At 33.1% G+C, this 16,071-nt stretch overlaps 2 protein-coding genes across 3 annotated transcripts; both read right to left on the bottom strand.

The window, feature by feature from the left end:
• Positions 1 to 1,326: 1,326 nt before the first annotated feature.
• Positions 1,327 to 5,696, bottom strand: LOC130954893 (uncharacterized). 2 transcript variants are annotated; one of them, XM_057881667.1, is made up of 5 exons: positions 5,606 to 5,696; positions 5,331 to 5,481; positions 4,945 to 5,121; positions 1,970 to 3,253; positions 1,327 to 1,667 (listed from the first exon to the last, which is right to left on the bottom strand). In XM_057881667.1, exons 2-4 carry the CDS (start codon positions 5,433 to 5,435, stop codon positions 2,018 to 2,020), a joined length of 1,518 nt encoding a protein of 505 aa, XP_057737650.1. In that variant the 5' UTR covers positions 5,436 to 5,481; positions 5,606 to 5,696; the 3' UTR covers positions 1,327 to 1,667; positions 1,970 to 2,017. The 2 variants fall into 2 exon arrangements, with proteins under 2 accessions (XP_057737650.1, XP_057737651.1); XM_057881668.1 differs by having other exon boundaries at positions 5,331 to 5,457; positions 5,606 to 5,688.
• A 914-nt stretch (positions 5,697 to 6,610) lies between these two features.
• Positions 6,611 to 15,509, bottom strand: LOC130955290 (glucose-6-phosphate isomerase, cytosolic). The gene is made up of 24 exons (XM_057882124.1): positions 15,253 to 15,509; positions 13,920 to 13,994; positions 13,762 to 13,838; positions 13,511 to 13,592; positions 13,304 to 13,351; positions 12,926 to 13,081; positions 12,756 to 12,852; positions 12,543 to 12,585; positions 11,953 to 12,020; positions 11,767 to 11,851; positions 11,637 to 11,685; positions 11,461 to 11,533; positions 11,301 to 11,361; positions 10,045 to 10,111; positions 9,426 to 9,482; positions 9,280 to 9,333; positions 9,059 to 9,187; positions 8,631 to 8,694; positions 8,439 to 8,512; positions 8,085 to 8,138; positions 7,932 to 8,000; positions 7,614 to 7,703; positions 7,332 to 7,439; positions 6,611 to 7,094 (listed from the first exon to the last, which is right to left on the bottom strand). The coding sequence occupies exons 2-24, from the start codon at positions 13,968 to 13,970 to the stop codon at positions 7,044 to 7,046; spliced, it is 1,707 nt and encodes a 568-aa protein (XP_057738107.1). The 5' UTR covers positions 13,971 to 13,994; positions 15,253 to 15,509; the 3' UTR covers positions 6,611 to 7,043.
• Between the last annotated feature and the right edge of the window lie 562 nt (positions 15,510 to 16,071).

A 16,071-nucleotide genomic window follows, 5' to 3' on the forward strand; every position in this document is an offset into this window, starting at 1 on the left:
ATAAATTTGTATACATGCTCCAAAAGTTGCCAATGTATGTGTTACTGTGTTAGAAAGTTGATGGGTTATAAAGTTCTGCTATGAGATAAGAACCCTCCTTGAGGCCCTTTTCTTTTTTAAATTATTATCATTCAAATTGTTGAGACATTGCTTTAGCAATTTTGAAAGAGAAAATATCAAAATATTTGTGGTTATGTTTGTAACTGTGGGATCTTGGATTTTGCAGCCTGACAGCATGATTGTGGTTGAGAAAACTTGGCTATGATATCATAGATTCATGTTATGCATGTGAAGAATTTTTTTTTTGGTTTCTTACCATATTTCCGACTGAACATGTCAACAACTAATCCATCACGGATTTGAGCTAATTTAAAAGTTTGTATTTGTCCAATAAGATGAAAATTTTGAAGTGTTTCTTATAAAGTTATCTGTATTTATTCACAACAATAATCAATTAAAAATGTCATTTAAGATAAGAGTTTATGTTAATAGTATCCTAAATTCTTAATAGATCAAATTAATTTTTTTTTAATTGGTTTTGCCCATATTTATATTATACTTTATGATTGATCAAGAAATTCTTAATTTTTTATCAAGTATTTTTTTTTTGTCTACGATATTTTTTAATTTAATAGACTTTATTAATAAATCTTAATGAATCAAGTTGAGATATTTTTGGTACTTCATATCAAAAGTGGGTTAACTTGAAAAAAGAAAAAAGGAACCAAGCGGATATCCAAACAAATTTTGTTATCAAAAAAATAAAAATGAGTGAAAGTCACCCTAATTTTAATTGAGATATCCCCTATAGTAGAATGCATAACACTAAATGACCTATAATTATGATAGTATTTGCAAGAATCAATAAGTCAAATTATCAACTCATTCATTCGTTTAAATAAGTATCAATGATTTAAATTCTATAATATTATTATATATGTAATGATCTATTAGTCATAACTCATCGAGTTAGGAAATACAGTAAAAAACCCAAAAAAAAAAAAATTGACTGTATTTGAGAGGCAAAATAATACCGAGAGTGAAAGCTAATTATATATCATAAAGCGGTTCAGCAACTTCATTGATAGTACTACTTTACAAGGCTTAACAAAGCCCTCAACTTTGATTAAAGTTTTTAACAGCTCCAGAAATTCAATCACCAACATAGTCTATTCTTAACAATTACACTTGAAATTTGACAACTAAAATTAGCTTAAGTTTCATTCTGCCATCAGTAAGACTTATCTACATATTAAGTTTGCAATTAATTATGCAGAAACTTGAAATTATTAATAAAAAACTGCAGAACAAGTTACATTACTCTAGAGAAAATTGCATACTGTAGTCAAGTTTAATTATACTGACATTTTTCTATCTCGGGATAGAAATAGAGGAACAAAAAAGAAAAAATAATTATATATATATAGATGAGTGACTAGCTACTATAACAGAAAAATCAATTCTCAATGAGACCATGTTATGCTTCAGTAGAAATTAGAGGAAGCAAAGATGCAAGGAATTTGAAATTTCTAATGGAGACTAAGAAGCGCCTTTGAGTTTTGATTTGCTTCAGTTGCAGAAAATAGTTGAATCCTCATTCCTCATGCCTTGAGATCACAAATTGAATTATTGATATCAGAACGTTTTTGCAGACAAAGATATAAAAGCTGCATAGAGAAAATGAATAGATTCAGATATGAGTTCAGATACTGAACTATCTGAGGGGAAGCAGCAGCTGTGAACAATCAATATGCAAAAGCACCAAGACCTTATATAATACAGACATTTTGAAATTCATCTTTAGGGGTTTTTTCTTCTTTTTTTCTAAAGAAAATTTCTGATTTACAGATTTATGTTAATCGACAGTCCCTTTATTGATTAGTTTAGAAATTTGTAGCTCCTAATCCATATCCAATTTTTCATGCTTGCACTCAAAATTCAAAATGCACAAGAAATCATGGTGACAGACCTGATGAGCAACCTCAGCGAGGGATCGAATATCTCTCTAGAAGGTTTATCAGATTTTCTTCTCAATCCTCTGCTTCACTGCGCTCTTCTCGAAACCAATCTGTTCATCTGCAGTTCCCAAAGATTCCTTCTTTCTTTTCCTTTGGAAAGTATACTTCAGAAGCCTACCAGGGGATCCACCATTTTCTTCAAATGCTTTTGGATTTGCCAAATTAATACTCGAAGATGGAATATCAACAATCTCAACTTTCGCCGTAGAACTCAGACCTGCTAAATTCTTTGAAGTGCTCCCTCCTAAATCGTTATCCTTCTCAATGGCCTTCTCTAACAGTTCATATTTATTAACTGCCTGTAAACTTTCTTTAACAGAAGCAGATTCATGCACAGGTCCTACATTTGTCAAGGGGGGAGCAGGCATCATCTTCGCAACATATTCATCGTAGCTAGGTTTTGCATCATTGCACACTGATGGCTGCTTAAGAACAAGTGACGGTTTACAATGTGCAGAAGCAGAAGATCTGATTCTTACATGTCCACATCTTTTATTTCTTTTCAGTTTGCAAATGGCACAAAGCTTGATAGAAGGTAGAGAGCATGCACCTTTGCTGGATTTACATTTTTCACTGAGATGTATTCTACAAGACGAATGAAAGCATGATCTACAATATGAAAATCTCTTCCTTGTTCGATTTTTATGGAACTTGACATGTTTCTTCATCTCCATTTTCTTTGCTCCGGTACGTGGGGCACTAAGTCTTTTCTTTAGACAAATATGTTGATTGCGCTCGTCTCTAGAGAGAAGCTTCTCATCCAGCATGTTTCCTTCTAGTGCACAGACCCTTTGAGTACATCCATTTTTGCAAAGTTCAGATTTCTTGCTTCTCATGATGATGGAAGCAAAATCAGGTTTACGAGCATAGAAATCTTCTAAGTTAGGGATGCACAATTGTTCTGATTGTTTTGGCACATTATTGCAGTTATCATCCACAGGCTTCAAAGTCGGGGATATGTTCTTTATGTTGCAATTTGTGATATGATCTTGATCTTGATTAGGAGAGGATACTGAAGTCTCGGGTTGTGCATCCTCTTCAACAGATGGAGCGCGATTTATGTTTTGCTCATCAAAAGATTGGATCTGACTAATCTTTGTCTTCTCTAACTCGTTGTATACTTGTTTTAACTCTATCCTAAGATCCGTTATAACATCCTCTGCCTCATTCAATTGTGCTTCAAGCTCTTCAATTTTTCTTTGCTGGTTAATTGACGCTCTCTCTGCTTCAGCTGTCTGCATACGAAGAAAACATTGTTTATGGTACTTTGTCTCTCTGAAACAAAACACAAATGCAAATATTTGAAAACAAATATACAAAAATTATTCCTCAAGTACATTCACATTTATAATCCAAGCCATTTAGTAAACAATTCTTCTTGCAGAGGACTCAAGATGTGGAGAGTGTGGCCTCCAATCCTCCATTAAAGTTTTAGGATTTTGGTTAGTAGGTGCAATTATATTAATGCCATGAATAACTCCGAATTCAGTTTCGACATAGGTAAAAGGAGTGAAGGGACAGGTTTGAAAAATAAAATGGACAATACTTTACCCTTCAAGTCCTTCTCTTTCCGACATGTCCCTTAAAAACCAAAACTCGCAAACACACCCTTAGGAAATGGTCAAGATATGCAACCCAAAGCAGGATGACATCTCGCCAGACAAGCAGCAAAATAAAGTTTTTTCTTTCATGATCATTAAACAAAAAGGAGAAAGGAGAAAAGCTATAGAGAATCAGTCTGCTCAAACTTCATTACAATTATTATCCAAATTTGACAGATTACTAGTTATCCAGAACATAAGTAGAAAATAACTGGGGCACTACTGGAAGATCCCATGTCAGCAATCAGCTACCATAAAAGCTTAATCTGTAAAGGTCCATAAATCCGTTGTTATATCTTTAAGTCTTTAACATATTCTATTATGCAAATTCTTTGTTAACATATGTTGAAATTCAACTTTGCTCACCAGACTGTAGGGGGCAAATTCTTAAGAACAGTTAGTTATAGAAGTTTGACAGCTTTTGACAATTCAACTCTCCTCAGTCCTCACCTCATGTGTATTTTATGTGTAAGTGTAACAACCTTGATACATATGATTTATATGCTTCAGCTTGGAGCAAGCATTATATATTACTGGATATATTTAATTTCAGTTTTTATCACTAGCTTCCTAGATTCCTGTTCTAGATTAGATATTGCATATGTATATTTAGGAGATTTGGTTTATTTTTCTAGTAATACTACATTATGTACCAAAAGAAATTAATATTTTAACAAATTCATCCCTGATTAAAAAAGAATATAAAAAATATTGGGTCCCTAAATAACCATGTTCATAAGAAGTGAATCATTTTGCTCCAAACACAGGGATACAAGACAGATGAAAGGGGGGAGATGGCGAGATTATATGAAAAACAAAATTAACACTACAGTTCACCGCTCGAAAGCCACAATGAAGGTAAGCAATTTGACAACAAAACATTTCATTCTAATGCACCACAAAGAACCATCAAAATCTGTATCCATCAAACCACATTTGATACCTAGGATCTTCCATTTCAGACTCATAATTAAATTCAAAGGATAGCCTGGTGCACAAGCATCACACATAAATGCACCGAGAAGGTCTGCCTCCAAATAATGTGTAACGTAAGAAGCTTAACCTTATAATTACATCAACCACACAGCTTGAACTAGTGATAGCAATATAGCTATGAACTCCATCAAAACATTTTTTTAAAGTTAGTCCCTTTTATCCTCGTGTCAACTATTTTTTGAATTTTGTCGGTTTCTCACATATCCTCATATAACCAGAGGAAGAGTGTGATCTCAACTATCAAAGTCTCTAAAGATTAAAAAATAAAATAAAAGATCATCACCAATCAAACAAAAACATCAATTAAACAGTAATGGTAAGTATGAAACCTTTGCATCAAGCATATGCTTCAATCTAAGCATCAATCGAAGCCCCTCTTCTTTAGTCCATTCGAGTTCATGGCGAAATCCATGGACCCTCCATTCTGAAGCCATTACCCTGACTGCGGCCTCTTTTCCGGTGTTAAGAATCACATCTGCATAAGCCTTCTTCAAGGCAACCAATTTCTGTGTAGAAAAAGAAAAACTAAATTCTCACCCAACAAAGGGTCTCCTACTTTTAAAAGAGCTTAAGAATGATGAGCTAAGTAAGTTTATACAAAACTAAATAAATAAATATTTGAATTTCAGATGTTTAGAATCAAACTGGAAAAAAAAAAAGAAGTGAATATCAAAGTTAGTTAGTTAGTTAGGTTTACTCTCTTTATTTTATTTACCTGAGTTTCTTCTTCTAGCTTTTGCTGCTGCATCATGAAATTGGAGTTAGGGAACTCGGTTACAGTTTGCGAGAAGAGAGAGGGTTCTCTATATGTTCCCTCCATTGCGGTTTGTTTTCGCTGGCCGCTACCAAACAGTGAATTTTGTTTTCTGTTACGGAAAACCGAAAAAAATAATAGAGAATGGGCGAGTTGAAATGTGATTTTACGAATATACCCTAGTTAATAGTTTTCAAATTGGAAGATCGCGTTGGGGCGTTTCCATGGACAGTTACCTGCTAGTAATTGCAAGATGGTTTAACGTTTTCTGGTTGTCGTCACTCCATTTTGGTGGTGAACGACGTAGACTTCTGTTGAGTTTTGAGAGCCTTTTTTTTTTTCTTTTTGAATTTTACTTTTTAGTTCACTTGGCCCGTTGTATCTGACGATCTTCCCTCCATCGCTCTTTGATTTTACAAATCTACCCCTGATTGGTGGTTTTCAAAATCAAGGCCGCGACTCCCGTCCTTACCTTCAGTTACTTATCAATTGATTATTGTTTCATAGTTTGATTGTCTTTCTTTGATAGTTCGATTTGTTGAAAACATTATTAGGCTCTGTTTTGATAAAACTTTTCGAAAGATTGTTTGTTGTGCTTTTTAAAAATAAAACACCTTATTTTATATATTGGTAAATTAATTTTACGTTTAGTAAATCAAAAATTTTATGTATTTATATTTGCAATTTTAAATAGTTAAAAGTATTTTTAAAAATATTTAATAATTTTTTTTTAAATTATCTTGTATTTATCAAATTAAATTATCTAATATAATCTCATACATTAATTAATATTCAAATTTAATTCTTATATTAATATTTACTAATATTTTTAAATTTTAAAAATTAATTTTACCAACCACATTTATTATTGCTTGTACTTATTAACAAATATTTTTTATTTATTTATTTTTTTATTTCCAATGGTATTCCCAACCCGTCAGATCAAAGACTAATCCATCGCGGATCTGAACTCCATTTAGAAGTCTGCCGCTGGCCAATGGGTTACTCTATGCACAAGACGGGATTCGAACCCCCGAAACTTATTTAAGCAGTGAACTGACTACTCAACCAATCCAAGTAGGTTATTTAATTTATCAAACAAAAATACTACAACTTTTAAAAACTAATTTTTATAAGCTACTTTTCAAAAATAAAAACTTTACCTAACTCTAGCAGCTTCTTATGTGTAATTTCAAATCCAAAATTTCTTATTAAAAAATTGTAATTCTTAAGCCCAAAAATAAGAACCGAATTCAGAAATCTATTCGCATTGCCATGACCTCGCCTAGTGGGAAAAAAGATAGCCTTTGTTTCTCTTTTTCTTTTCTTTTTTTAGCAAGAAAGAAGCTCAATCCATCCAAAAAAAGTATTGAAAGCTGAAAGGTTAAAATGCATCTTCAATCTGTCAGTAGAAAGCCCTTTGGTAACAAGTTCACAGACCAATTCTGCCCTCTATTTGACCACTGTATTCGAAAATGGAAACACAAACCATTCACTGTATATAACGTTATTATTAGGATCCTTTGGTTTGACCAGAAAATCCAGCACCTCACATTCAGAGAAAAACATTCAAGTTGCCCAAAGTTTGAAGCAGTATAACAGCCTTATGAGTGAAATTTGCAAAATGGCTCTGATAAATGCCACACCAAATGTTAAGTTACCGCATAAACGAAGTTAAATCTGAGGTAAATGAGTTGGTGGATCAGCTGGGATATCTGCACTTGCCTGCCATGTTAACACGAAAGTCGATTCAGTAAAGTTCTTAAGCAACAAGATTATAGCAGCAATATCTTATGGTTTTAGTATTATTGTCAACCACAAAAGTATGATTCATGTGTTATAACTACAACTTTAGGTGAACTCTCAAATTTGATAACCTTGTTAATAGATAATTATTTGTCTCAGAAAGAATCAGAAAACAAAACTTATCTTATTTCTTGGGAAAAATATTTGTTGCCATACCTGAAGATATCTTGTTAACATAGTTGTAGTACTGAAATTAAAGCCTTGAATTGGTTCCTTCTTTGTACGCGACGCATTAAGTTGCTTTCTCACTTGAGTAGCTAATGACTGCCACAGAAAAAGAAAAGGTCAGGATCAGTATGCAATGAGAAAATTGAAGTTAATTACAAATGCACATACACAATGCTTATTTCATTAAAACGAAACAACTATGAGAGCATATTGTTCTGCAAGCTCAAGAACTAAGAACATTAAATCATCACTAATCTAAAAAATACACACCTTCCCCAGTTCCACTCCCCATTGATCAAAAGAATTGATGTTCCATATGAAACCTTGAACAGCAACTCTATGTTCATAGATTGCTAACAACTGCTCAAAAGCAAATAATATTAGTAACAAGAACTCGAGTTGTACACGCCTCATTAAAGAAAACCATTTGTTGAATATAAACTGCTTAACAACGGAAAAACCCATATTAGGATATTCCAAATGAAAAGCAGATTACAAGAATATTCAACTTCCCATGAACAGGAAACAATGTTTTCGCTTTATTTATAAATCACAATCACAATCACAATAAGCAGATGGGGAATGAACCTGTCCAATATTATAAGCATTCAATGATGGAAGCAGAAGACTGACAGATGGCCGATTGCCAGTGAAGGTCTGCAGGAAAAAAAAAATACAACATAAAGGCACCTACCTATTTTGTAACTTCAAAATGTAATACAGGAGCATTTGGGAAATTACCTTGTGTGCCACAAGATGTGGTGGAACATTCTCTTTTTGCAACTGTTCTGGTGTCTGCAAAAAGATGATTAATTATAACCCTCAAATTAACTGAAACAATTGCATGTGACATGTTTGACATTAAATCTCTGCTGCTGAATTCTATTTTTCACTTTCTTTGACAACAATGCTATATAGCACGATAATTATCATAAAAATGCAAACATTAGAGTAACATGATAATCTCTGTGTGATGAACATGTTAATCTAATTGCTAGATATTAAAAATAATAATCAACTTAAACACTTCATTAGGAAAGGGATCCGATGAGAGGAGTGGACTAAGATAATATAAGAGAGAGATCATGAATATACCTTCCCATAAGCAAGGGCATCTGGTTGTGCAAAGAAATTTGACATTAGCTCGTCATGATTGCTCACTACCTCACCTGCACAACGCAAATCAATTACAAATTGTGTTCTCAAACACAGAATAAAAGCATAAACTTCCAACCATCAATCATTTATGATGAAAATTTGATCATGAAGAAATAAGGGGAACTCTACCTTTCAGGTAAACAGGTTGCTGACTTTTCACAACTCCAATAAAATCACAAGGAATAACACGGCCCTACAAATGATAAGACTTGATTTAAACAGCAAAGTTCATTCCATGAAGAGATAAATCTAAAGCTATAGTAATGGGCAGAATGTAAGGCGTGCCACAGAACTATTGTTATTAGACTACAGGATAGTTAGTAAAAAATAGATTTTAAATTCTATGCACCTTCAGCACAAAACTCTTTTACATTAACATCCAATTTGGTGCTGCCACGTAAATATCTTGTTAACATAGTTGTAACACTTTCATGAAATTTTTTTATGGATTTTCGTCCTCATTAACCATGATAATCAATTAAAACTACATATTAATGTTCAAAAAACACAAACTAACATTCAAATACAAATTATAACAAAATATCTTTATGTATCACCTGGTGTATAAGTTGATAAAAACTGTGTTGCCCGTTTGTTCCTGGTTCACCAAAATCAATCTCACCAGCCTCAAATGGTAGAGGTACCCCATCAATAGAAACTCCCTTTCCATTACTTTCCATGCTGACCTAATTTCAAACAAACAAAGAAAATATAAGAACAGAAAAAATAACAATAAATGCGCCTGAGGCTTCAAATCACAAGGCTGTAACAAACAGACCTGTTGAATGTGTGGGGCAAGCTTCTCCAAGGCTTGAGAATAAGGTAAGATAGCCTAAACCAAAATTTTTGTTTGTCAAAAAATGATTGATAAAGAATAAAGAGATAGAGAAATACTTTTAATATAACAGAACATTAGGTACTCACTCTGGCAGGATATCCAAGGAATGAGACATTCCATACGCTCAACAACCCGAGAAGCACCTGGGGCATTGACATTGTTATTGATCATGTCATCTTCTTGCACTTGTTAAAGAAACATCTTTAATATTCATCACTATCTACAAAGCAGTTGTTTTTTCAAAGGAGAGATTACTTGTTAAACTGTAAAAGTAACACATTTTAGGTGCAAAGAATCCTATATCAAATAAGGTTGAGTATGCAATGGATGAAAATTGAGAAGATCAAAAGAGTGAATTTAAGGGAAGTTGCAAAAAAAAGAGAAAAAAAATAGGAGATTAAATGGTTAATGAATAGGAAAAGTATGATTACGAAAAGGGAGTCAGATAAATATTCCTTTCTCCTAATTGATTTGAGCTCTACTACAACACTCTGTAATTATTACAATGTTAAAATTCTATTCTGTGAACTCCACCTAGTAGCTTAATCTTTCAGGTATGAGAAAGAGTTGGTTCAGACAATCACTTTCTAACATGTTTATAATAAAATAAACAAATGGTTTAAAGTTGGTGTAACAACATATGCAGGAGATCCACAAGTGTAATTAAAACAACAGAGAAAAGAAGGTTAGTTAAGGGGCACTTACAGGTATATTTCTTTCAAATGGTTCTGAATGCACATGTTGATCAATACTGGAAGCTCCCTTTAGAAACCTTCACAAAAGAAATAAAATATCATGTACAAACCAAGAACATGGACATGGCCTACACTTATGTCAAATACCACAAAGAAATTAATAAGTGGATCTCTTTAGTGCCTTCGAATTGACACGACTCCCAAGAGTACACCATATTATCGTTTGGTTGATCATACAGAAATATCAGAACGAAATATTAGAACATTTTAGGCATCGTACATAACATACTATCTGTTATAACAACAAAGAGTTACAACAATGTTTTACAGTTTTAGAACCATAAAGATTGAGCAAGATGATTTCTGAAAGCATAGATTCACAAAAATATATAACTTATTTTGACATCAAACACCATTTTATTATTATTGGCAACAACATTAATAAGCCTTGTTCCATTGGGAAAGATCAGCTATATGGATCAAACAATTTCATAATACAATATCGTAGATCATATTTAGGTTCAAACCATTAATAATTTTGAATTATCCGGTATGGCTTTTGTATATCTCAGATTACCTCTAGCTATAGAATTACTTCCCATTGATCTAGTCTCCTTAATGCGAACTGTAGAGGCCTTTTCCATACATGTCAAAAGCACCTAGATAGGATTGTCCAATTTTCTACACAAATGGTACTACCGCAACTCCCTTTCTCCAATGTGCTCATTTCTGATTGTATAACATATTACAAGACCATATGCATAAGAATAATTAATTTTTCATCTACTATGTCAACTAAAGATGTTTGATCCATGCCATGAAGATTGGACAAGTTAGAGTGATGCCTGTTGTTGAAATAATGGTAGCTCATCCTAGGTGATTTGGACATGTTAGAAGATCAGAAAAAGCACCCAGTCAAGAGGGTAGATTAAAGGAGATAGCCCAGTGGTTAATGGGGTGATGAGAAGAGAATTTCTATTTATTTATTGAATTTCATTAAGATGAGGAGAAGGATAATACAAGGTGAACAGACTAAGTTCAGAGATGAATCATGATATGGTGCGAGGGTGTCGTTTGATCATGTAGGCAACCCTACCGAATAGAACAAGGCTTTGTTGTTACTGTTGTGTCACCTAAAGATGTTAATTTCGTCTTCTTTTCTAATATAATGCTTACTAGAGAGCATTAGACAATAAGTGCCAAGACTTTCAAAATAAATGAACTAAGCTACTGAAAAGACCATTCTATCAATACTAAATTGCATACTTCTCAATTACTGGGAAACCATATTGTAGAGATAAAGGCAATACTCCAACAGCACTGCAAACTGTAAGCAACATGAGACAGAAGTCAAAATCAAAAACATTTAGTAACTCAAATATAGCTCTTAAAAAATAGAAATCAAAAGAAGTAGATAAATACTTACCACTATATCGGCCACCAACCCAATCCCAAAATGCAAAAGCATTATTAGGGTCAATGCCAAACTTTTCCACAAGCTGCATTGAAGATGAGAAGAAAAGATAAAACAGGCTGAGCCTAAATAATTGATAAATAACTCTATGCTATCAAATGCAAAAAGCACAGAGCATATGAATATACCGTAAGATTAGTACTGACAGCAACCATATGTTTTGCAACTGCTGAGGGCCTGGAGACAAAATGTAATCATAAGCCAGTCAGAGCCTTAATAGCACTAGTCTCGAACATATAGCCTTAATACTTCACTTACCCGAGAGCAGATGAAATCCATTCCCTGAGTGTTCGAGCATTCAACATTGTTTCGGCAGTTGTAAATGTCTTTGAAACAACCACAACTACAGAATTGTTTTTATTAAAATAAAAAAATAAAAAAAACTCTTTAAGTAAAATATAAAGGGAAAAAGGAAGGAGAAAAAAAAGAAAGAAAACTAGCTACCTAGGGTTGTTTCAGGATTTAATCCCGTGATATTTCTGGCAACATCAATTGGATCAACATTTGCAAGACTGCATAAGGAAGCAAATGCAAGAAGAGGTTGGTTTTATGATATGGTATAAATGTAGCTTTAGCACAACAAAGTTCAAACAGCACATATCCCATAATTGCAGTTACAGTAAAACAACCAATAATAAACAAACAAGGACATAATATAAATATTAAATCTCTACCTGAGCCATTAAATGGTACATTGGCACATTAACACAGTTTAAGAGAGCCTCAAAGGCCCAAACAGCTATCTAATTTTGTTAACGAACCCACTCATGAGCACGATGCATCCTTTTTGGCAAGATTATCAGCATTGCATAAATCACAGGGTACCATTAAATGAAGACTCTGGAAAAGGTCTGGTATAAATCTAAATCACCATTGTCACCACTAAGTATGAGACAGAATAACAGTGGGGAGGTGCAAGGGAACTGTGGAATGTATCTCAAATGTTCACATAGACATAATTATAAATCTAGAACCATACATGTAGTAGTGTTCAAAACCAGAGTTTGGGAACCAAAACAATATTAGAAACTTACAAGCGCAGCTGACGTCCTCTTGAAGATTCACTTGCTTCAGGATCTGTAAGATGTAATACATAAATATATACTTTCAACATTACTACTTGTTTTAATATAAAATGCATTGTTCTTATGTTCATATGTATATATAGGCATAAACATAAGTATAAATATTATGAAGGGAAACAATAATAATATAATGCCACCTAGAGACCAGAAAGCATCAACAACCTGTTTGTAGAGCAGTGTGCACAAAAAGTGGGCCTAAGAAGCTACCACCAATACCGATGGCAACAACATCCTTCAGTTGCTTTCCTGTAGCTCCAACCTACAAAAATTTCAATTAACACCCTCAAGTTAAGAAATGTCACATATATGAATATTGACAAGTATATTCTTACCCAAGATCCACTGCGAACCCGCTCGGAAAACTCCTTTATTTTGTCCAGCACTTTCCAAACATCAGGGACAACATTCTTTCCATCACTCTGTATAACAGCATCCCTTGAAGCACGAAGAGCAACATGGAGCACTGACCTATTCTCAGTGCTATTTATCTGAAAGTCAAGTAAAAGTGACCCCACGGAAGATGTTATAACTCAAAAAATGAAAGAAATGAATCCATAACGTATATATGCATGTGCAAAGTTACAAAGATTCCTGGATTAGAGGGAGCATTTCAATGAAGGGGTCAAAAAAAATAGTACGAGATTTATAAAACGTTAAGTTTGCCATGAGTATAAGTGTGGAGCCCATTGGACAAGCACACAAGCACTTACATGCTCCCCATTGTACATTCGGCCTATCTTCTGTTTCAGGGATGCAGCCTACATCATGCCAAGGTAAAAAAAAAATAATGAGTTAACTTTGTTTCAGTTTAATGATTGACTTTTCTTTAAAAAGAGGATCATCCCAAGTGGCAACAGATTTTTTTTTCAATAAAGAAAGAAATAAATTGTCCAAATACCTAAAAGAAGTGAACTGACCTCAGCCAATTTGAAGAGTTTTCCCACTGTTTCAAGGGTAGCCTGCTGTCTTGAGTAGTCCAATAGAATCCCATCAAACTCGCTTCAAAGAAAGAAAATCAGAAGTTTATAAATCACAATATTATCACATTGGTTTTAGGTCAGCTTAAAAGCATGAAATATTTCCAAATTGTGGGAATGACAAACTCTGTATTTACTACAAAATGAGAAAAGAAGAAATCCTCAGATTATGACTTCACAAAATGACATACACCGTCATGGACTGGGATCTAGCATCATCACGCAATAAATCTCGCAAATGAGTCTTTTTTATGTCTGCGACATGGGCCTACACAAAGGAGATTCACTTAATAGAATGTTTCACAATATTTCTGCATTATGCATGTCTAAGAAATAGTTTTCCTATTACCTTCAACTCCTTCCATTGCTCGGTGTCAGAGATTAGCGTGGAAGAAGCCATTTTAAATTATGACTGATAGATAGCCTGCACAAAGAAATTTCAAAAACGTTATAGGCCAACTGTCTTTGAACAATTTCTTATCACAATCTTACAAGTTTTTGCACCAACTGAAGCATGATGACACATTTATAGCGTATGGAAAAATAGAATCAAAAGCAGGTGGATTAGAATATATAAAATATTAACATCAAGGCGATGTACATAAAATAAAACTAACTATAGAATTCTAATTACTTGCATGACAACTCAATCTTAGCTTACAAAAGGATAGTTATAAGAATTAATCCATAAAACCAAAGTAGCCGTAATTAGGATCATTTCGAGAAATTCTATGAGGTAACTCTTGTTGACTTACCCCAATGAAAGCAATAAATTTCATTAATCCAGCCGTAGAATCATATCATATTATGATGCTAATCAAGCTTACCAAATTTTAGAAAATTCAGACATCAATAGATATGTAATCTAATGTACATAAAAGGGTAAAAGTGAATGTTATAATGATATATCAAATCAATTCCAGCTTTACAAAATTTTATTAGATTGGTTTATATAGTGAAATGTTGGAATTCAAAGGTTGGATCAATGAAATTCATCTTGCATAAGAAGTTATTGACAATGTAAGTGAACAAGAGGTACCTCATATGTTTGTTGTGTGTGTGTGTGTGTGTGTGTGTGTGTGTGTGTGTGTGTGAGAGAGAGAGAGAGAGTATTTCAAATAGAATTTTGTGGAATGATCCTAATTACAGCTACTTTGATTAATCAAACAATAGCTTCCTCCAGCAGCATCAGCACTACGAAAGAAATAACATATGGTAATTGAGACACAGATAATTCAAACGCTAAGCACAGTTAAACAATTTAACACTAAACAAAAAACTCTAGTTTATATCAACAATCATCATGACAAAGAAGGTCCATTTTTAGCTACTAACATAGTGATTCAACTGCTACAGAAAATGAAAGAATCAGCAACTAAATCATCAATCAAACCCATCGGAGCACTTAGCTAAACGCCAGTCCCAATAAAAAATCCCAGTTAAGCTGTTAATCATGATACTTAAATTAGTTATGATCCAATACTGAACATAGATTTCCACCAGAATACGGAACATCAGGTTATGATCGAAACCTAAATTAGTGAGAATCACACGCACTTACACACTCACTCAAACACGCCAAATACTGAATAATATCAAATTTCATAGAATCCATCAAAACATGCAACACTGAATAATACAAAAATCGAAAGAACAGAACAGAGAAACGGTTTGGTCCAAACCTGGAAAAAGGATGCAACTTTGAATCGAGAACAGAAAAATGTGCGCGTATAATTAACCTTAGATTGTGATTTTGGATATGGAAGAGTTATCAATATGAGGTGAAAAGGTAGCGATTATTAAAAACAATTCAAAGAAGAAAAAAAAGGTGGATTCAATGTCTGTGGACAGAGTGACCTTATTAAAGATTTAGGGTTAATTATTAATTAGCAATTTAGAATCACTTCTTTTTTTTTTCTTTTGTTTTTTGCTTAACAATGGATCGATGGCACACAGATTCTCAGTTTCACAAAGACAATAAGACAAGTAGACAACGCAGCATATGAATATGAAATTTAATTATTAGATTAATTATAGAAATAATGATATACATCCAAATTTTTTTATTAACCAGGTCTAACTAAGTTAGTTTAATAACAAAAATTAGTTATGATTAATATTATTCTAAATCTTATTGTTTAACTTACAAATTTTCGTCTATCAAAAAAATGAGTTGTTCTTCACCACATTGTGAACATAAGACATTAGAATTCTATAATATAACTTTTCTACTGGTTTCATTCCATGGACTTCTGGTTTCTATAGTATAGTATTCTGAAAATCAACCAGTCTCGTAGAAAGTCTAATAAATATGGAAAAGTATAGGTAGATAATGAGAATACTAAATAATGTGAACAATAGATATGTCGAATGTTCAGTTTAATAGGTATGTAGATGATTATGTTCATTATTTTTAATTGGATGGTTATTTCTTTTGATTCGTTTTATTCATGTATAATTAATAATAGGTAGATGTTCAATTCATTAGATATGCGAATGGT

Source organism: Arachis stenosperma, chromosome 10 (genome assembly GCF_014773155.1).
Source record: "Arachis stenosperma cultivar V10309 chromosome 10, arast.V10309.gnm1.PFL2, whole genome shotgun sequence".
NCBI lineage: Eukaryota > Viridiplantae > Streptophyta > Magnoliopsida > Fabales > Fabaceae > Arachis > Arachis stenosperma.